This window comes from Caenorhabditis remanei, chromosome III, assembly GCF_010183535.1.
Source record: "Caenorhabditis remanei strain PX506 chromosome III, whole genome shotgun sequence".
Lineage (NCBI taxonomy): Eukaryota > Metazoa > Nematoda > Chromadorea > Rhabditida > Rhabditidae > Caenorhabditis > Caenorhabditis remanei.
Window position 1 is genome coordinate 17,683,980 of NC_071330.1, and position 22,806 is coordinate 17,706,785.

At 37.3% G+C, this 22,806-nt stretch overlaps 3 protein-coding genes across 3 annotated transcripts; 2 read left to right on the forward strand and 1 right to left on the reverse strand.

Moving 5' to 3' along the window:
- Nucleotides 1-801: 801 nt before the first annotated feature.
- On the reverse strand, nt 802-1,564 carry GCK72_011888 (uncharacterized protein; the record flags this gene model as incomplete). Its single annotated transcript, XM_003103046.2, has 2 exons — nt 802-920; nt 1,477-1,564. The coding sequence occupies 2 exons, from the start codon at nt 1,562-1,564 to the stop codon at nt 802-804; spliced, it is 207 nt and encodes a 68-aa protein (XP_003103094.1).
- A 12,768-nt stretch (nt 1,565-14,332) lies between these two features.
- On the forward strand, nt 14,333-17,877 carry GCK72_011889 (uncharacterized protein; the record flags this gene model as incomplete). The annotated part of the gene is made up of 10 exons (XM_053728736.1): nt 14,333-14,372; nt 14,605-14,716; nt 14,768-15,206; nt 15,260-15,392; nt 15,440-16,272; nt 16,320-16,520; nt 16,935-17,002; nt 17,059-17,154; nt 17,205-17,598; nt 17,650-17,877. The coding sequence occupies 10 exons, from the start codon at nt 14,333-14,335 to the stop codon at nt 17,875-17,877; spliced, it is 2,544 nt and encodes an 847-aa protein (XP_053588313.1).
- Nucleotides 17,878-18,132: 255 nt separating this feature from the next.
- GCK72_011890 (uncharacterized protein) lies at nt 18,133-19,431 on the forward strand (the record flags this gene model as incomplete). The annotated part of the gene is made up of 7 exons (XM_053728737.1): nt 18,133-18,234; nt 18,282-18,413; nt 18,463-18,602; nt 18,818-18,995; nt 19,054-19,156; nt 19,223-19,329; nt 19,375-19,431. 7 exons carry the CDS (start codon nt 18,133-18,135, stop codon nt 19,429-19,431), a joined length of 819 nt encoding a protein of 272 aa, XP_053588314.1.
- Nucleotides 19,432-22,806: the final 3,375 nt, after the last annotated feature.

Consider the following 22,806-nt stretch of genomic DNA (forward strand, 5'->3'; position numbering starts at 1 on the left):
CTTATGGACCTATGCGCGGGAGGCAAAAAAAAACTTCAAAAAACCTCTAAAAGTAAAATTAGTCACCGCGGAGAGACCAATGTCTCAAACAATTAAGTTTTTTGAATTGTGAGTCTAATCAGACTCCAATCTGATCGCTGGCTACAGTTAGGGGTTCATGAACCCGGATAGGCCTACATTTCAATGTCAGTTTGAAAATATATCTAAATTTTTTAGAAGATAATACCGTTACATGAAAAAATTCAACTTGCCAAGAAACATCGCATACGATCTAGATAAATGGGACTCTTATTATCTTCAAAATCGCGATGCGTTGAATTTAGAAACATAGAAAAAAGAGAATTCATTCTAGGAGAAGGATTTGTTCTGGGGATGAGATTGAACTTCTGTATATACTTCAGAGTTTTTGAAATTTAAATTAAAGTTCTTCCACAATTTCATCTAACTTTGCTTCTGTTTCACTCCAAGTTCCTTCTTCCGTCCAATTGACCACATAATTACCCCCCACATACTCGAAAGTTTACTTCCATCTCATAAAGTTCATTTCTTGAGTATTCCCCATTTTAAACGAACATCAACAAAACACATTGTTTAACACACACAAAACAGTTTTATTTGTCGGGTTGCCGCGCATCATAGAGAGAGAGAATTTTCAGAATTTGTAGAAACGAAAAGAGAGAAGAAAAAAAGAAGATCGAAGTGTCAATTTGTCAACATTTGGAATTGGAGAAGAGAGAGAGCTTATAATAAATGAATCATCTATGGATGGTTTTGTGTGATTGGTGAGGAGACGGGGGGATTTCAAACGCTCCGTTTTCCGAATCGAACCATCATGTCGCCGGCGGATGGAACACGTTTATGTGGGATCTCTCCCCATTGGGCATAACGGAATGCGGCCTCTGGTGTGATCTCGTCAATGTCTGGAAAAGTAGTCTTGAGTAGGAGTCTTTAAATCCGGCTTTCACTAGAAACTGTCAAAGTTGTTCAAATCTTTATTGTACTTTAATAAAAATTGCTTCCATGAAAGAGTTTTGAAAAGTTTGACCTTACCTGGGAAGGCCGCCGAGAAACCGTGGATTTATGGGACGTGACCTTTACCATCGGAAAGCTGGGAAAATGCTAATTTCAAATATATATTTAGTTTTTGCTTTCGAGGCCCTCGAGAAAAAGGTCACACCAACTTGTCAGTGGTTTGAACTTTGAGCTCAGTTTTCTCGAATACCAGGCATCAATAACAAAAACTGAAGATATATTTGAAATCAGCGTTTTCTCACTTTCCAAGCATATAGATAACGTCTCATAACTCCACGGTCAGTCGGCGGCCTTCCCTAGTTAGGTAGGAGGCAAAAATTGTTATCATGTGTCGCTTAAAACTCCTAAAACCTCCTAGTATTTCAGGAACAATCCCAGAACAAGCTATAATTCCGATTGAAGCCTTCCGATAAGGTTTCGATGAGCAAATTGTCTATCCCTTACCGTATTGGATGTTCCGGCATTGAGCGACGGCCATAATGGCAACGAGGATGGCGAAGATCAAGACGATGGATGCGCGCGACGACAACATTTTCAAAAGATTGAAAATAAGGGGGACAAGTTTCTGAAACAACCTTTTTGTTTAACCAGTGAGAGCATCAATAAATGTGAGAAAATACGCGAGATGAGAAAGAAAGAAGAACGAAAATCCCCAATGAAGGAATGCTGAAGAGGCGTGGCTTAGATCTTGCCGTCTTCTCTCCTTTTTATACTAAAATTTTTGGAGCCGAGTGATGTGATCCATTGCACTAAAATAAATGAGAAACAGTGGAATTTATGTTAAATCTCCATCGCCCTTAACAAAATTTGATTAATTTTTCATTTTTCAAAGTGCCCTCGAGAAAAGAGCACCCTTCGCTAAATTGAGTAAAAAATCGAAAATTTTGGTCTTTGATATTTTATTTTTATGTTTTTAGTAAGATTAACCTAGCACGAATGATTTGTGATCAATTTCACATTTTACTCAACAAATCTTCAAAGTGATTATTCCGCCCGTCCAAGAATTTTAAATTTGAGATTTTAAATTTGACTGACACGCAAAGAGGAACTTTTTGAAAAAATACGTGACGATTCGGAAGCTATTTAGAGAACAGGTCTGGAGAAATGAAATCATATTGAAACTAGAAGAAGATGTATCTGTAATTCGGATTTAAACCTACTAGGGAAGGTTTTGGAGTCATTTGGAGTTATAGGACGTGACCTTTACCATTGGAAAGCTGAGAAAACGCTGATTCCAAATATATATTTAGTGTTTGCCGTAGAGGCCTGGCATTCGAGAAAAAAGAGGGCAAAGTTCGGTAAAATAGAAAATAAAAAATTTGTTTCACTTTTCAACTAAAAAAATTCAAAAAATGTTCGGAGTTTTTCAGAACTTTGACCTTGTTTATCTCGAGTACCAGGTCTCAATGGCAAAAACTGAATATATATTTGAAATCAGCGTTTTTGCAGGTTTCCAATGGTACATGTCACGCCTCATATCTCCAAACTGCCTCTATGATTTTACCTAGTTAACCCATAAAACCAAAAAAGTTGTTGCTCCTAGAAAAAAGAAGCGTCCATGAAATTACCCTTTTTTCCGGAGACTGCTTTTATTGGTGTTACAAGCGGAACTTTGAAAAAAAACGGAAATTAAAATTGAAACTATGTATCTGCCTTGTCTAGAGGCGTGTCATACCGCCTACCTTTTCAACATGACGTGGGAAAATGATGATATGACACGTGTTGAAATGAAGAAGGTAAATATGAAGATGTGGGAACTTCGGAATCTGGACTTTTTGGACTCTATACTTGGACCAAGCTACAGTACCCAGAAAGCGAATCCCTTTTAACTTCCTAACCAAGCAGGAAGACGTTTACATCTAAATCGCTCCTCTTTTTTCACAAATTCCTTAAGCTCAATGAGCACACCCCGGGGAGTCCTTTCAACGCCGCGGCGCAAATCATTTTTTGGGTGGTTTAAAGTGTCTCTCTTCCTCTTTTTGAAACAAATGATGTGAAGAGCAATTAAATGTTTTTGTGTTGAGCCCTCAAAGTACGCATTTTGTGCTTTAGTAGAGAATAGGGAGAATTCTTTGTTCCATCTGATAACAGGAAGGGGGAAGGGATTTTTTGCAGTTAATAGCAAAAAACGAAAAGAAGGAAGCGAGATGAGTTTTAGATTTGAGATAAATTTAAAATTCTAGTTTATTAGAAAGCTGAAATCACGTTGATTTCAAATATATATTCAGTTGTTGCCCTCGAGGCCTCGTATTCGAAAAAAAACACATTTCAAAGTTTGGACCATTAACACCGTCTCACTATCACGTGTCCGTTATTTCCAAGTGTCGGTAAGGTAGAGTGTTGTCCAAATGTAAGCTCGTTTTTTCTTGAATACTAGACCTCGACGACAAAAACTGAATATATATTAGAAATCAGCGTAATTTCCGCTTTCTAATGATATAGGTCCCGCCTAATAACTCTAAGATCACTCGGCGACCTTCCCTAGTAAGAAGTCAGAAAATTTCTTCCAAGAAAGAATTCATCTTACAAAACAGTTTCCAACTATGGAAAATTCAATTTGAAAAGATTGAACTTATAGAAATTCTTAACACCGTGCTAAGTAGCCAGACCTGACGGAATTGGATTCTGCATTTCTGCAACATAAAGATCAATGGAGTTTCTAGTCTGTGCTAGGTCTTTCATGTTGTATGACCGATTCTGGATATAATTCTGATTCTCGGTTGGGACCATTCCAAACCATCCAACTCTCCAAAAAGCACAAATCTCTCATGTACTCTTTGACCGCGATCTGATCTTTCCGATATCTCTCTCGTCAGAAGCGCCGATGGGGCACACAGGAAATGGGACGGAACAAAAAAGAGGAGCGGGGGGAAATAAAAGAAAATGTGTGTTTAATAGAGTAGACAGAATGGCAAATGAGTCATGTGAATTTGTAAAGCAAATGGGCAAACGGGTGAGGGAAGATATGTAGAGGTACGTGTGAAAATCACAATTTTGGGTTTTCAGGAAACGTAGTTGTATCTTAACGTCTAGAAACCCTAAGCTCTTCGAAAAACGCTAAAGTACCATGACAATATCTCAAGTGCTCCAAAATTCTCAGAATTTACTCAAAACTTCTGAAGCGTCCTCCTCCTCCTCCTCTGACTTGTTTGAAAACTTTGGAATAACATGCATAAGGATGTGTAAGGATGCGGGGACCATCTCAGCAGAAATCATTCAATTTCCTTCTTGGAAGCCTGGAAAAACAACGTTCGCATGAGATTTTCAGAAGATATAGATGACGTAGCTGAAAAAATAAAGATTTCATCTACCAAAGACTATAGTATATCTCAGTACTGATCTGGAATTTGATATTGTTAGACTAAAGCGCTGTATAATTATTTACCTTATAAATATATATTTCTAATTTCACAATAAGCCTAGGATTACTGTAAATACATTTTGAATGGTGACACATTTTCTGAGCGCTTCCTAACCTTCAAACTTCAACAAGCACTTTGATGTTTCCTGGCTATATTTGTCCGTTGAAATGTATGTGTCAAGAAATAAAGTTTCTTGGGTGACGTACGTAAAGTGTGAAATTGAAACGGAAAAGTGTCATGCGTGTATCGGGGGTGCAACCTAAAATTATTGGACTCTCGTGTTGCAACATGAGTCCAATTACAAAGTTGGTTCTAGAAAGAAAATGGCAGAAGGGAATTGGAAAAGTTTTTGGTCTAGTCTGGAGATAAAAGTCGAGATGCTTAGATACAGTATAACCCATTTTTTTTCTATTTAACAACAAATACAGAGCGTCCTAAATAAAATAAACGGTAATTTTTTCAAAAAGAGTATGTATTCCAGAAATTCCAGAATTTTTTAAATGCCTGCAAAAGCCGCACCGTTGCAATTATCGGTTAGCGAACACTTGAGGAAGAAGCACATCTAATTTTTTGCGAAGTCACAGTTTCAGTTCTCAAAGCAGGGTTTCCGCGGATTAAAAATTTTGTAGATCACAAGGCGAGATTTTTGTGGGCTGATAATATTTTAGGTCTGTTTCTCAAAAATTTAAAATGCAAAAAAGTAATGCAAACCTTAGAAGATTTATTTCGAAAGCCTATCCGTTTTCAACAGAACTTATAAAAATGACGTTTCGAATATATACTTCTTTTGCAGAATGCCATTCTCGATTAGCTTCAAAACGTACATAAATCCTAGATCACCAGAAATGTTTCCTGCATTTTCTACAGCGGACATCTTCAAAATTAACATTTTTAATGACCAAGATTAAGAAATTTTCTTTTGTTTCTGCAGAGTGCATTGAAGCGGCGACAAAAATTAAGAAACTATAGAATATTCTAGTCTGAGGTCATTATAGAACAAACACAAATATTTCCTCTGTGTCAAAGCAACCCAAGACTCTCAAAAATTTAGAAGACGTTCAGACGCGGAACATCTTCTGACAGATCTGGAGAAGCAAGGAAGACGTGTGAACGGATAATTGAAAACGTCGGAAAGTTGAGAAAAACATGGATGATGATGGGAAGGGAATGAAAACGGAATAATAGTTGCAAAACAATACGCATAATTGAATTTTTATGTTTGTTATGTCATCCATGCTTTGTTCATTCTATTGAATACAAAAACTCGGCTGAAAAAATATGAAGGAGCACGCATTTTTTATCAGGTATTTTTTTTGCTTGTTTTTATAAAAGAAATATAGAACATATGATTCATTGTTTGGGGTTTTTTCAAGGGATTGATTTTAGGCTATCTCTCTTGATATGGTTTTAAAAAAACAGAACGATCAAAAGCTCGACTTTAGAAATTTGTACTAAAAAATACTCTATCTCTCTCTCTTCATCCTATTCTTCCAAATCCATTATTCATGCAAAACATTTAGCGGAAAAAACGTCATTTTTTGGCACAAAGGATTACATAGGCCCCCTTTCGTTATGAAATAAAAGCGTTCGCTTTTGCGTAGAGCGGAAAAGGTTAAGAAAAATAGTATATGGGTTTAACTGGAGAAAGGAGGGAGATTAGGAAAAGGTACTACGGTAGTAAGGTTTTTGGTTTCTGAGAGGAAAAAATGTGCGAAATTGAATAGAGTTAACTAGCATTCTTGAATACATAGAAGGCGTTCAGGTTCCACTCGGAGACTCATGACAAAACGTGAGAGCCTAAACTATGATCTCTAATTGGAATTGAAATTTATCCTCCTGGAATTCATCAAAGAATTTCACGAAGAAAACAGTTTTATTTTAAGGAAAGTGTGAATAAATTGTTTTTCCTTAGAAAATGTGGGAAAAATGTTTATAAGAAATTATTAAATAGTTTTCTCTTCCCGCTGGCATGCCCTTTTTGTTGAACGCTGCCTAATTATATATATTTTTATTTTTACAAAAACTTCACAACCAGGTCAGATTAAATCAAATTGTTTGTTTGTGCTAAACTCGAACAAACCCTAACAAGCATGAGGTAAGAAAGGGAATGTCAGAAAATAAGAAAATAAAGTGAATCAAATTTGTCACTTTGCACTTTTCAAAACTTCTGAAAGCACCTGAAAAATACTCAAAACAAAATTTGTAAATTCTATAAATAAAATTATAGGAGGGCGAATAAAAGGTTAGAAAACCACAACTGACCCCATCTCTTATCTTCCATCTCCACTGCTAAGACTCCGCCCCTTTTCTCCGAGAAGAGTACTAGGCTCCGCCCAAATTCGTAAGAATAAAATCTTCTCATCAATCATTGGGTGTTTATGGGGTTAAGCGATGGAGGAAAACAAGGAAAACGCCGTTCAAGGAAATTGAGCTTTTCCGTTTTTGGAAAATTTAAACGTCAATTTTCGGCGGAAAATTCGAGAACAATCGACGAGATGAAGAAGATTGATGGAATAATTGGATCAAATTTTTATAAAGATTACGATTTTTTTCAATGATGTCATGATGATTTTCAGATAACAATGTCTTAGAAGATGACTAAAGTATTATTTAGTATTTCAGCGCCTCGAGATTCATTTATTGTTTTTCGTGCCTCCCAGCTTTCATCATTCTCATCTTCGTCACTTTTATTGTTTCCATTCCTTTGAAAATCGAAGAAGCGGGCGGTCTGGAAAAATAAAACCGATATTTTATTTATTTTCGCACATTCGTACAAAAACTAGTCAGAGCAAAACAATAAAAGGCGATTTTTAAGATGTTGGTCATTTATAGACAGGATTAAGGTGTTTGGGTCTTTGGGAGAATGATTGGACACTTTAAATTTATGAAATTAGCTGAAAGACATCAATACGACTAGATGAACGGGCTACGGGACATTTCGCAGCAAGACATTTCGCCACCAGTTATAGGAAAATTTAAAACATTTTAAAGTAGAAAAAGCTTCAGAGGTTCAGAGAAAGTGCGCATCAAACGAGTGTTTGGGTATTTCCTGACCTTACTGTAACTACGGACTAACTGGAACGTCTTTGGCGCGTTTAGGGCTTGTTTAGGCATCACAATACCAAGTTTTCCGGATATGTAAGATGAAGCAAATGCTGAAAATTTTGTTCAAACATTAAAATTGTCTCTTATAAACAGTACCCATAGGATTCAATCTACACATTTTACGAAATATCGCTGAATTACTCCATAATATAATTATCGTTTTATTATGGCAAAAAATAGCTTGATATTCATAAAATATTTCTTTAGTAGAAAAAATATTAATTTCTTTAAAGGTAGCCGAGATAGGGTGCTCAAAAAGCTGCTAGCGGATGTGCCTCTATATTTCGTTTACATCAGAAACGCGGTGTGATAAAAAGAGTCGTTGAACCAACAAATTGTCGCGATCTAGGAAACCACGTGGAAAAGTTGGTGAGAATCTGTATGTATTTAATACGCAAACACTTGATATCGGTATGATACATCTTTAACGTGGACTTCACAGATGTTGAAAAATATGCCTTTTTTATATGAACGTTTTATTCAATCTTCTCAAATATAAAATCTTTTTATTACATAGAATCAATTTATAATTCTTATACTTATCACCACCTTCGATGTAGACTTTAACCGAACTCAAGGTCGGATTAAGTATCCATTTTTATTTTTTGTTAGTTTCAACAATGTGATCGAAGATTTCTCTCATCTCTCACTTTTTATCAATTTTTTTCGATCACTGATTTTCAATCACAAAATTGAATTGGAACATTCTCTCCCTCTGCCTGATTCTACTTACTTCCGCTTCCTCCTTTTCTCGATCAATCCTATTTTTATTTTCTTGTTTTTGTAGTTCCTGCAGTTTGAAACGGATTTTGTTGTGAGAAAGGTGAGTTTCGTAATCTCGAATTGTTAAACTAGTTTATATAAAATACATAGGATTCCAAAAGAAGACGTAAATTAACCGTTATTTCCATTCAATTAGGTCTTCTGTCTTGGTCCCCTTCAGAAATTTTATATCCACCTTTTTCCAAAAAAGTCCGTCTATTTTTGACTTACTTTCTGCAAAATTTATAACAAACGTCAATTTGGAAAGAAAATGAAATTGAAATGATCTGAAATGATTTAGGCTACGCCCCTTTTTAAAATAGAATTAGTGAACGTGGGCGCTGTGAGGAGATTCTAAAAATCATGAAGCGCAGAAAAAATAAATGAGCAGTATTTTTCTGAACTAGAGCTCTCCTGAATTTCGTTATCCACCCCCTATTCTCTTTTTGTCGCCTATTACGATTTCGATAGCCACTCTCTCTCTATCTCTCCTTCTACTTTCGCCCTGTCGGACAGGAAAACGGAAAACGGCTAGTACTAAGTAAACAATATCCGCTCGTCGCAGGAAAAGATGCGGAGAGACAGTTTCGAGTGCGCCCTCGCGGAAAGGTCGCCGCGCCCCGCCCCACGCGGAACATTTGGGGCGGAGTCATAGAGAAACGGAAAGAAACGATGCGCCAGCGCGCCCCGCGGAACAGTAACACGAACACACACTTTCGCCCTTTTCCGTGATCCCTCTTAAACTGTAGAAACCTAAAAAATTTTGTAGTTTTATCTCTCTCTTCTATTATGATCCAAATACAAGGACAACGCGCTGAACCATTATTGCTCGTTCTCAACCCAAATATTCTGAATTCTACTTCTATAAACTCTTCTTCGAATGATATTAGCAAAAGTTCGAATAATAACAATAATAATGATAATGAAATGAACAGTAATGAAAATGAAGATGATGAAGACGATGTGGGTGGGCATACGGTATGTTTTTCTGTTTAAAAAGTAGATTTATTATTTTTGCAAGATCTCTAAACTAGTACTAAAATGATCAGAGATACCGTCAAAAGTTCTGGTTCAACAAACTTTGTTCAACTTTAATTTTAGACAAAAATTTGAAGAAAATCGCGTTTCTTCTGACTTTAAAAGTTGTTCTGAATAGGTTTTTTCCACGATTTCTAGCAACAAGACAGAAAAATGAGGAAACTGTCAAATTTATTCAATTCCAAACCTTTTATCACTATTCCAGGATGTCGAAATGAAAATCGAACCCGAAGAGATTGGTCAATGGCCACGCATTGAACGTCCTACTCCGAAATATGCCGATGGTCGGCGGATCTCTGCTCCAGCCGTCTTAGCACATGGCCTGTTTGAGATAGTGAGTCTGGAAACGTGTAAAAAGTCTAGTTTTCGAGTTTTCCCTCTTGTTACGTCAAACCGACCTTAGGACTCTGACTCTGCCTCGGTGCCCTTATCAGTTGTCGGAGCACGGAAAAAGGGCGGAAGATGGAGACATGGACTTCCTGAGTTTTACTTCTTCCTGAATTGCAAAACGAATACACTTTTTAATAAGAAAAAGCGAGCTCCTAAAAATGTTATCAATTGTTCATATTCCACTACAACATGTTCCACAAGTTCAGCCAACGTCGTGTTCCGTCCAGATTACTGTACTTCAACAGCTTTTGGATCAAAGTTCCACGTTGAGTTTGGAACCAACGAATAGCCCAGATTCTGGAGTTGGTGAGTTAGATTTTTTGTTTTTTGGGAGGGAGATTCAAAACGTTTTATTTGAAAAGTTATATCTATGTTGATTTGTTTCTCTATCCCAGTGGGCTCAACTATTAAACCATAATACCGTTTCTAGATATTCTAATCCAATAAACTTGTAAGGAAATCCCTAATAACCAAATCTCATGAATTATTTGAAAAAGTCCAAAGGTCTCCTCACGCTCTTATCACAAAGTGACGGTTTCCGCGTTTTGTATTAATCATAGTGTTTCAATATATATTTTTCATCAAGAATCACTTTCAGGCAACGACTCAACACCCGAAACATCACCATCTAGTTCAACAACTCACCGTCGTCACGCATTCGCTCCTCCACCGCCCAGAGCAACAGTGATATCATCTACAGTACCATCACAACCAGTGTCATGGCAACCGTCTAGTATTTGGCCCTGGATTCAGCAGGCGCAGGCTGCTAATAATGCAGGTGAGGATTTTGATGTCTATCTGTGTGTCAGTACCTTTGAAATCCTCAAAAATCAATTGAAAACATGCTTTCTCATTCCCCTATAATATATCAATTAGTTTCTGTGGAATTTCGGGCGGTCTCTCTCCCCCATTCTCTTGCGCAACCCATATTTACACACACTTTATTTATTTTGGTGTTCGCCCTCCCTCCTTCCAATTTTTTCCATTAGAGTACTAGATGGGGTTTCGTTTGATGCCTAGTTGGTTAGAAGTTCAAAAAGTCTGGAGTTTGGTGATAATGATTAGAGAAAAGTGCGGAATAGAAGAAAAATGTGATGATAAGGAGTGTGGAGTTTGAACAGGAATTTTTAGGGAGACGATTGCAGAAATTAGAGAAAAATTGAAAAGAGTCACATGGAACAGTATTGGTTCTGAAAATAAAAACTGAGATTTTGATAGTCAGAAATGTTTAATCTCTGTTTCAAGACGTGTTTTCATAATTTCTGTAAAACCTGCAATAGAGGCGCACACGCTAGCAAAATTTTGGAGCACCTATCTCGGCTGTCTTTAAGGATATGACAATTTTTTTAACTGAAGAAATATTCTATGAATATTGAGTTATATCTTAGCAGTTATCAGCGTTTTGAAATTTCCTTTGGGAAGCGATATATACAGCTGCGAACAGTCACCACTAAGTGCGCCTCTATTTCAGGTTTTACGGTATATCTCAAAGAACTACTTCAATTTAATCTCAATTAACTTTTTGATCTCTTCCCGCCGTCTTCAGTGGTTTCTGCAGACCTGGACAGTTCACGCATCCCACACCGAGAGCTGAAACGTTTTCAAAATGCAAACAACGTGATGAACTGCGCGGCGCGGTGCGTGTGCGGAAGAGGACGCGGAAAATTGTGTTTATGTGCAAATAAGACGGGTCACGCAGGAACGAAATATGAGATGAGATAGGGAGAGGGAGAGAGACAGGAGGTGATGGAAAATGATGGGTGGTGGTGGATTGCACCAAAGTTAGAAAAAAGTGGTGATGACTTTGAAACGTCTGAAAGTCCGATTTCGAAGCAGCTTTATTCAGCTCTTATGTTCAAGCAAATTTGTGTTTTGAATTACAATTTTGTTCCACATGTCCCATACCACATTTCCCATGTTCATTCTGTAGAAGTGGTGTCAATTATTTGATCATCATGTCAAAAAGGAGGAATTACGGATGCGCGTACTTTCTTTCCCTCTTCAACACCTCTCGAGACGCAGACGTGCTTATTAGCCGTAAGAAGCTCTGGTCACTTTGCGAGGAGGAGAAAGCGAGGCTTTGACGCTTCGACGCTTTCTTTTCAAACGATTTGTTGGCTAGCAGATGTCGCTTCCATCCAACAATTCCGGGACAAGAAACTAGTAAAGAAAGATCAGAGAGGGGGAAGGGGGCCAACTGGATGGATTATGAATTGTGGTTGAGAAGGGATGACATTAAAAGTTAGAAGTTCTTGGGAGGCTTAGAAGAGGGAATTGACAAAAACTGTAAACTGAGAAATGAGGGATGCAAAGCAAAAATTACAGCCGTAAGGTCCGCAGCGAACACATTTGATCTTTTCTGTGTCGCGTCGCGGTTTACATTAAAAGGTACGACAAATAAACGTAAAAATCCTTGGCAAGTCTTTTTCTGGTACCATCCCAACCGTTGTGCATGCCTGTCGGACCACAGTTTGCGATTTCTTACGTTCCTTTGACTAAATTCAGCTAAAAAATCCTGGATGCCAATTATTTTTAAACAAGAACTATCATAACTGTACCATTAGCCCCCAAATCGTTTTGCCTATTTGCTCTATACAGGTTTGCACTTTCGCCCATCCGATTCTTTTCGTTTTCTGATCCACTCTCAATTCTCGTACGGCAAAACGGAAGCAGTAAAAGTGGTTTTGGCGCCGTCCATCCTCCTCCCTCATCCAGTCGCACTTTTTTCTCCCTTTTCTGAATGCGTTCTCGTTCAGGGAGAGGCGCCACTACACGAAAAACCGGGAGGATTGAGGATCAGAGAGGAGGAAGCAGAAGTGAGAGGAGCGAAAGTTATATGGTCGAGCGCCCCGCTTGTATTATTATATTTTGATTGTTATTGGTGTTATGTTCCGTATACGGAACATTACAGGAACTGCAGACACACACATCCTTGTACTTGGACCGTTGAGGGCGGAATGGGGATCCTTAGTTGATCACTAATCAGTAGAGATTGCTTGTTAGCTTAAAGGCAATCATATCACAATTATTTATGTTTCAGATGCTACACATCGTTGGCTGCAATCTGCTCTCCTCTGCCCAACAACCTCTTCATCCCATCCAAACCTCTTGACTATCCCTCAACTTTCTTCAACCCAACATCCTCCACAAAACCTTCTCACTGCTGCTCCATTTATCTCCTCTACAGTATTCACACCAACCTGTGGTGATCTATTGACAACATGCGCTCCATCAAACCCATCACTTTTGCATCCGTATCTCCTGGAACCGCGTCGATTCTCAGAGCCCAATCCGATCCCACCAAACCACTTAGCTCAACGGACACCAGGAAAAAAGCAAAAAGACGGACAAGTTACCTATCTCTGGGAGTTTCTCCTCAGACTACTACAAGATGATCAATACTCACCAAAGTTTATAAAATGGATTGATCAAGCGAAAGGAGTTTTCAAATTGGTAGACTCCAAAGCGGTTAGCAGATTATGGGGAATGCATAAAAATAAGCCTGGAATGAATTACGAAACGATGGGAAGAGCACTGAGATACTACTACCAGCGCGGCATTCTACAAAAAGTGGATGGTCAACGATTAGTTTATCGATTTGTGCATTTGCCCAGTGACATTGCTAGTGTGAGTTGTTTAATGTATGCTTGTCAACCGGGCCGGGGCGTAAATCGTTCCAAATTGAGTTTTAGGAGCTGAAAAATATACCAAAATGTAGATCTCGGCGAAATCTATAGCTGAGCCTACTACGAGTCGTATGCCTAGTCGTTAATGTACCGCGAGCCGGGCTAGAATAGTTGTTGGCCACTTCTGGGCATTTTATTCCGGCCGGTGGTGCATTAACGACTAGCCATCCGGCTCGTGGTAGGTGACGGACATAGATCTTGCTGAGATTTACATTTTGGTATATTTTTCAGCTCATAAAAGCCACTTTGAAGCAAGTTACGAGCCAGCTTGGCTTACGGCTTATTGATTTCTGTTTTTCTGAATATAAAAATCTGTTTCAGGAATGCGATTCCTCTTGTGAAAGTGCCGACTCATGCCAAAGTGAATCACCGAAAATCAGTCCCATCTCTCCCTCTCCAAAAATCATTATTCAACCGTCTAGTGATGAAGCCTAATGGACTTTCGTGTAAATAGTATAAACTTTTTTTCGTACAAAATCATTTATTTTTTCAAATTTCTATCTTTTTCGTGTTTTCTATAATAATTATAATATACATTCTGGCTTTAAAGTCTTTCATCCCGTTTTCCATAATTTCTTTTTCTCTCTATTACACACTGCCTATCTTTTTATTTTTTTATTTTATTTCTCCAAACAAAAACACTTAGTTTTATAATAATGATGTAATTTATTTATCAAATCTATAATAATAATAATAAACGTTTTAATAATATCAACTAAGAAACTCATTGTCATTTTACACCATGTGCTCCACAAACACACATTACACTCTATTCTCTTAGACGCAGCATTCAAAAGACACCGGAAGAATAATAGTGCACTACCTGGAGAGTTTTAGAGAAATAGAAAGTTCCCGGGGAGAGCATTTGCTCTCTTTTTCCCGCAAACAACTTTTTGTGCTATTCTATTGATTACTAATAGTATCCGGTTAGCTTATTATGTAATTTATTTTCGCAGTATGGGAAATTATAAATCGAGGCCGCTCACTTCTTGTTCAGGTAAAGTTGAAACATGTTTTGGTGATTTCAAATCAGAAGTGTTACGAAATATGCGTTGAATATAAAAATAGTTTTTTTTTTTGAATAAAAAAAATAGTTTTTCAAAAATTGATATTTCTTGTTGTTCTAGACAAGAAATACACACAAATAGTTTGAAACAACATTAGTATCGACAGCCGAAAGATAAAAATTCCAACTTTTTCATTTTCCTTACAAAAAATTATTTATTCAGACGAACTAAAAAAGAAAATCTCTGAAGGCTACTCTGTAGTCAGAAGTCGTCTGAGTGATGACGTCAGATCTCGCTCTAATCTCGGATGGATTGATGTTCAAATTGCTGCTTTGTGAGTTGAAACTACACATTTTTCTTTGTGACAAGATAAATTATATTTTAGTGAGAAGTCTCTAGATGAGTTTCAACAACTTCTCAACTCTGAAAATGCAGATTTAAAGTCCAACCAACATCTATCGCTATTCCATATCATTTGTGCTGGTCACTCGGATTCTCAACCGGAGAAACTTCAACATTTGATCAAGAATTTAACTCCAGAAGCATCAAAGACTCTTATTTCATCTCAATCTGCAAATGGATTCACACCACTACATATTGCAATATATAGAGGAGATGCTTCAATTCTTAAAGCACTAATAAGCTCAGAGTTGGTAGACTTGGATCAGTCAGGACGTCATTTGCTACCTCCGTTGCACTTAGCTGCAATGATTGGAGATTCTGAAATGTTGAAAATATTATTGGAAGGTGGAGCCAATATTCATGTTGTCGATTTTGTTCATTTCACTGCATTACATTGTGCAACATATTTTGCGCAGGAGAATGTGGGTTATTTTGATTTTAGAAAATCGCATAGGATTTCAAAACCACATTTCAGGCTGTTCGCACACTACTCGCCGCTTCAGCTAATTCTAATCTCGGAGGAGCCGTCAATGACCGTCCCATTCATCTGGCGGCTGCTAAGGGCCTCACAACAATAACAAAACTTCTATTGGAAGCCAAAGCAGATCGTGAATTACAAAAATACCTAAAACTTTAACAGACCATGTATTTTCAGCGCTGCTAGCCGACGACGAAGGAAACCAAGCGCTCCATTACGCTGCAAAATCTGGAAGTCTAACTATCCTCAGCATGCTGATAAAACACGTTCGCGGGATCAATGATCGAATTTGTTCTCGAAACCTCTATGGTGACACTGCACTCCACTTGTCGTGTTACAGTGGTCGTCTGGATATTGTGAAGGCTATTTTGGAGTGCTCTCCAACTAATATTGTGAACATGGAGAATGTATTCTCAGAGACGCCTTTGCATGCGGCTTGTACTGGAGGAAAGTCACTAGAGTTGGTCTCTTTTCTAATGAAGTACCCCGGAGTGGACCCGAATTATCAGGGACAAGATGGTCATACAGCATTACATTCCGCTTGTTATCACGGTCACCTGAGAATTGTACAATACCTTCTGGAGAATGGAGCCGATCAGTCTCTAGCGTCGAGAGCCTATGAAGGAGGTGCTTTGAGGCAACAAGCAGGGACAGGCACCGCCCGTCCATCGAAAGTGGCATCTGCCATAATGGCACTGAACAGAAGTGACACTCCATCATCAAACGCGTCCTACAACTCGACAGTATCCCTTGATGACCAACAGACTCCTGTAATCTGGGCGTATGAAAGAGGTCATGATGCGATAGTGGCACTTCTGAAACATTATGCGTCTAGGACAGTTGAAGGAGATGTCTGTAGTGAGTATAGCTCAGGGGAGTCTTCATATACTCCTCTACCTTCACCAATGGGGAGGTTGACAAGTCTTACAAGAGATAAGGCAGAGTTATTGCAACTGAGATCCGCTCTCCCGGCACCGTTTCATCTGTGTTTGGCTGAAATCGAATATCAGGTTTGTCAAAAAATTACTTAAACATACCGTTTTCATTCTAATTTTAGGAATCTATTGGAAGCGGGTCATTTGGAAAAGTATACAAAGGAACATATCGAGGCAAACTGGTTGCTGTGAAGAGATACCGAGCAATGGCGTTTGGATGCAAGTCGGAAACAGACATGTTGTGTAGAGAAGTATCGATTTTATCAAGATTGGCTCATCCGAATGTGGTAGCATTCGTAGGCACGTCGTTGGATGATCCGAGTGTGAGTTTTTGAATTCACTTGTTCTGAAATTAACACCACACTTTAAATTCATACTTGACAAGGCCCGGATAATTGGCGGTAAATTACGAAATTCGAATTTAATTGAAATAAGAACAATTAAAACTCGAAAATAGCAAAAACGTTCGAGAAAAACTTTCAAAACCTAAAAATAATACGAAAACTCGAGTAAATAAATAAAAATTACGACACTCCGGAATTCTTGTTTAGCAGAAAACAAATTTAAAACGAATAGTACTTTAAAAAATAATCATTTTTAATCACTTTTTAATTTACAATTTTCAAGGATTTTTTTATTTCGAAGCAATTTAAAAAAAAATTGAGGTCGTTCCCGACCTTGACAATTATGTTTAAAAGTATATTGCTGAAACGTTTTTCAATCAGAATTACTTACAGCAATTTGCAATTATTACGGAATTTGTGGAAAACGGATCATTGTTCCGGTTGCTACATGAGGAGAAACGGTTCGTTCCATAATTATTGAATTTTCAAGTATCTAAATCTCATATTTCTTTTTCAGTGTCCTCGACCCAGCTTTCCGATTACGTATATCATTAGATGTGGCACGTGGAATGCGCTACCTGCATGAAAGTGCAGCAAAACCGGTAATTCACAGGTATAAACTCTATTTTAGGGGTTTAAAATTAGAAAAATTTATATTTTAAGAGATCTCAACAGTCATAATATACTTATCCACGCAAATGGGCGAAGCGTGGTAGCAGACTTTGGAGAAAGTCGATTTGTATGTCAGCGGGATGATGAAAACTTGACGAAACAGCCGGGTAATCTTCGATGGATGGCTCCAGAAGTATTTTCACAGTCTGGAAAGTATGACCGGAAAGTTGATGTGTTCAGTTTTGCATTGGTCATTTGGGAGATTCACACTGCCGAACTCCCATTTTCTCATCTGAAGCCTGCAGCCGCCGCGGCGGAAATGACTTACAAACGTGGCAGGCCTACACTTCCAAACCAGCCCACCCCACAATTTCCTGCACATATTTTAAGTCTGATTCCTCAAGCGTGGCAAGCGGAGTCTAATTTACGGCCGGATTTTGCGGAGGTATGTACTTCCATTTCAGTAATTTTATTTGTTCTGATAGAATATTTTCAGATAGTCCCCCTGCTGGAACCACATGTGGAATCAACGCATACGGATATGAATGCGCCATCTACAGTATCTCAACTGAAATCACAATGGGAGCAGTTGAGTATAGCACCACCTCCAACTTCAAAGTTCCCACCAATTCTATCAGCACTTCATGGAATAGCGGCGACTGGTACTGTGGAAGAATTACGGCAAAGGATAGATAATAATGGATATGTTATTAACAAAATGTAATAAATACTTTAATTATTTTTAGTTAGAGAGTGTCGCGTTGCGGTTCATATTGAAAGATACAATTTAAAAAAACGTAAAAATCCTTAGGGAAGTCTTTTTTGGTACCGTTGTGCGACGAAGCGCGTTTCCACGACCTTACGTCTCACACTGCTGTGAAGCTATCTCAAGTGTTATAGCAGAAAGGTGGAATAAAACATGGGAATTCAAAAAAAGCGCCTTCGGTTGTCAGTTTTAGTATAGATTCTCTTCTAAACTATGAAAAAATACTCAACTTTCATCAAGTATTGCTGTTTCTTATCAGTTTTGTTGCTGTTTTATTATAATGAGCTTCTGACAAAGCCTGTTATAGAACAGGAGGTACATTTTACCTTTAAAATAATAGTCATCTCTTTGTTTGTGTTCAGATTGATTATATCTCCTGTGATTCTCTTCTTGAATACCTATCCCCTCCGATTCCAGCTCTTCTCATCGATATTGAAGTGTTAGAGCAGATTGAACGAGATCATTGTCATTTGCAAAAGGAGAAATCTGTAAATGTATTACAGCTATAAATTATAAAAAGTTATCAAATTATTTTAAATTCAGATTGGAGTGGACACATATTATAAATCAGAAGAGGCATCACTTTCAAAAGACCTTAGATTCCGCGTATTTTTCTATACAATCTCTACTAAGAAGGATTATCTGGACTTTGATATCATTGGGAAGAAAAAATTGATTCCAAAGTAGGTAGCCACGGAGGAAATCATATCTTTTATTTTTTCAGGTTGTTCTCCTACCGTACACTAAAAAACATGAAAGTTTCCAAAGATATTCCACAATTCCTTGGGTTTTGGCAGCGTGCAAGTTATATCAAATGTGCAGGAGACACGCATCACAAGGCGTCACGGGACCAACCTACTCGAGATCTTTCTCTTCTGAAAACCAATCTTATTTCCAGTGGGATGAGTTCGTTTCTAACAGGCTCTACTTTATTATCATGGTACCAACAATGCACAATTAACTCGGCCCATTTGGAATTAGCTGTTTCATCGGAAGAGCTTCCGTACCATTTTGGGAAGAAACTAGAAGCAGAAAGTATCTTCAATAATTTTCAAGTAAGCAGATTAGATGGGACAGTAAGTTTACTTTAGTTTAATTAGTTTAATTTTTGAAAAAAGAGTATTTTGCTTTCAGACCGAAAATGTTCAGAGAATTGGAGTGAAGTCAGCCTTCAAAACTACTATTGATATCGTGGTAGTGTATGAGGATGAAGAAAGTATCAAAAATTTCATTTTCGGTTCGTAAATGAAATATGTATTTAAACTAGTAATAGTTGTATTATTATGAACACAAGGAGTTTTAGATAGTCGAGGAACCAAAAAATATTTCTCGAACTACGACCCATACTGCTCTACTGACGTTCACGGACATCTGTTCTGGGTAACTTGTAGTCCAGAAAAACGGCTGACTGTAAGTTTTCTATTTAATAAAACATAAATGTGTTATGTTTTTCAGGAGGAATTTGGAGACAGGTGGCGTGAGAATACAAACTACAATATTTCTGGAAAATAACTGCAATGTTTTTGTATCCTTCTAACCTACAATAAATATTATTCCTTTTATTCTTTGCACGTCATAAAAATTTAACAGTAAAGAGGAGCGGAGTGTAGAATAGAAGAAAACACCAACGAGAAGAGAGAGAGAGAGAAGAATGAAAAAGATAAGGAGTCTTAGTCTTTGGTAGAACAAACGAACGAACTAACCCTTTTTTATATTCATAATATTTTTTTAATATTGTTATTGTATACAAAATAAATATTGTTATCATAAATGTGTGCTGTTTTGAAAGTATAGAAAGAGACTGTATCCTAGAAGAGGTGTACAGTGCGTGCAATATTAATACGACCATCTAGATTTTGGGGTTCCAGACACAACCAATACAGATTCAAAAAATCTGTGATGACTTTCGATTCAGAGTACAAAGAAACCCCAGCATGATTCAACTACTAAAAAGATATTGGAAGGCATGAAAAAATATAAACAAAGAAGGAATATCTTTTTTCATTTTCTTATTAGATTTATTTCAGAGATATCAGAAATTTGAGATTTTCCTTTTTTATCATAAAATGTTTCAATTAGGTCTTACTGAAAAGAAATCATCAATGGATTCCAGCAGGATTGAGAATTTAGGCTCTTAGTCTCCAAAAAACTGCAAAGAAATGTACGGAGCTTTAAGTTAAAAAATAAAGTAACAAAGTTGTAGACCTGCAATTTTCTCAAAATTTTTGTTTTCTGCAGATAGATCGCCTTATCAAAGACTTGATACAACCAGGTTTTAAAATAATCCGATTTCCAGATTTGCTATCACTATCCTCTGTTTATTTCTCTGAACATCCATTTATCCATATCAATCACATTTTTGTCTCTAAATGTAGCATTTTCTGGCAGCTAATTCGTCAACATCATCTGAATCTGTTTTGTTTCCTTTTTTCATCTTCTTTTCTGTATTCGTTTGTTGTAATGAGAGTCATAAATGCCTTTTGTTTATGATGACCAACCAGTCGAAGTGGAAGATAGAAAGAGGAGGAGGAGTAGAGAGGGCGAACGAAGCCTGGAAGCAATATGATATAAACAAATCACTTCGTCTGTTTCATTTTCCGCAATTCTCACTCATTTGTTTCGTTTTTCAAATTGTGAGCAATGTTACGCTTTTTTGGGTGTGAAGTCTTGAAGTGACATGAAAACTTACAAGGGAAGTCTTTGGAGACGCGGCTTTTAAACGATCTACAAATTTGGTGATAGGTAATTTCGACTATGGGGATTTTATTTCTGCAGTCAAAACCTGCTAAATGTCTCTGCGAGCCGAGTTATGAGCTCTCAAACGTCTCATATGGTCAAGCTTTTTCACATGGAATTCCAAATCGGCAATTTGCATACGCAAAGATGTTCTCATTATTGCAACATACGAGCACAGGCAATGCGCTTGATAACACATAGAGAACACCGCGATGACCTATATACGGGCGATTTAGAATACCATGTAAAAAAAGCTTGACCATATGAAAAGTTAGAGAGCTCATAACTCGGCTCGCAGAGACATTTAACAGGTTTTGTCTGCAGAAACCCACTTTGTCGAAATTACCTATGACCAAATGTATATATCGTTTAAAAGCCGCGTCTCCAAAAGCTTTCCATATCAGATATTTAAAACTCGCGCTAAATTCACAGACTAGAACAAAAGTAGACTATCTAACATTATCATGGATATTTTTCTACATAAAACTCTGGATTTGGAATTTCATCAAAACTTTATTGTTTAATTAAACAACGGGTCACCTTCAGCTTTAATAGTAAACAACACAAGCGTTGTGCCTTATTAAAGGACGCTGGGATCAATTTTAATTAGAAATGTCGCGTTTGAACTCAGGGAAGTGTAAACTTCTTGTTATTCCTTTTCATTAAGGTTCATTGCAACACAATTTCCTTCTTTCTTTGAATCCACCAAATCTCATTCCAACATTGAAAAAAGAAAAAGAATCTATCTAAATTTACTATCCGGGATACAACTCATACAAATACTCATAAAAGTCTCTGTGAATTACTACTTTTTTCTATTGACGTCACACACACGAAGCGTGCGGGGACTTCTTATAAATTTTGGAGTAGGGACCATCGATAAAAGATTCCTTCTTGGAAAAAATATGTTTTTTTCTATGCTGTGTATTTTTGTTCAGTTTCATTTTTGGTTAAGAATAGTGTTCCAGTAAAAGAGAAAGTTAATGGCCTTCACATTTCTCATATACCTTTCCTTAGATTTTGAGTGTTGATAATTTTGTTAGGGTGCGCCATTTCAGTTTTAGTGTTTTGGCTTCCCTATTTACTCATTATATTTTCAAACTTTTACCAACTCTATCAACACTTGCAGCATCCTGTTTTCCCCTGCTTCTCCTTGACATAAAACGGGGCAAACTTTCATTTCATTAGGCTTTTATTCAGGCGTGAATAAGAAAATTGATTTCTGCACAAATAAACTTTTTTCTTTTGTCTGAAGTAAAATGGTTTTAGTTTTTCAGACTTTTTTGTTGGTTTAAGTCAAAATTAGAATAAGATAGTCTAACACCCTCCGGCATGCTCTGATTTTTTGCCAAGTACAATCGACAGGTAAAAAATAATCTACTGAAAATTTAGTGCGGAAAAGTGCCTCCAATGATCGTCACTAGTTTTGTAATTGTTATGTAAGTTGTTTGATTTAACAAGGAAAGTTCATGATTAGTCGAGTTGAACTTTTTCTATAAATTGGACCATATATACTTTCGACCTTGCTGTTTCCAAAACTAGAAGTAAATTCATCCGAATGCTCACGTGAAACGACTTATGAGCCGCCAAACTTTTACTACTGAAAAGATATTTCCGCATGCTCCAAAAAGTGTACTCCTCAGTCCATGTGAGCAGTTGGGTAATTTTTCTTGCAATTTTGTTTTTAACAATGTCGAAAGTATCTATGGTAATTTATAAAATAGAAAAAGTGCATTATTTCCTGCATTTCAATTCAATAACATTTAGAAACCGATCCAAATAACATGCTGAAAATTTAGTTAATTTCTATTTTTTCTTAAAACAACTATACCTCTCAATCAAAGTCTTGAATCTCAAAATTGGTAACTTCCGATACTATCTACTGAGTTTTTTTTTTTGATTTTTAAACTTCTTCGCCTCTTCCACTGAGCGTTTTTTCCTCCCCTATTAATAGTAAACGAGAAGTTTCGGGTTGTTTTCTTCTCTACACAAAGAACAAAACAAATCAAGTCACCATCTGTTTTTGCGCAACTTCTTCCTCCCTCTCCGTCTCTCCTTCCTTAATTTCTAAGTGTAAAAATTTCCTACTTTCTCGATGTTCTGACCTTCAATTGTTGCTTCCTCGTTGTGACCAGCACGGATTATTTCAGA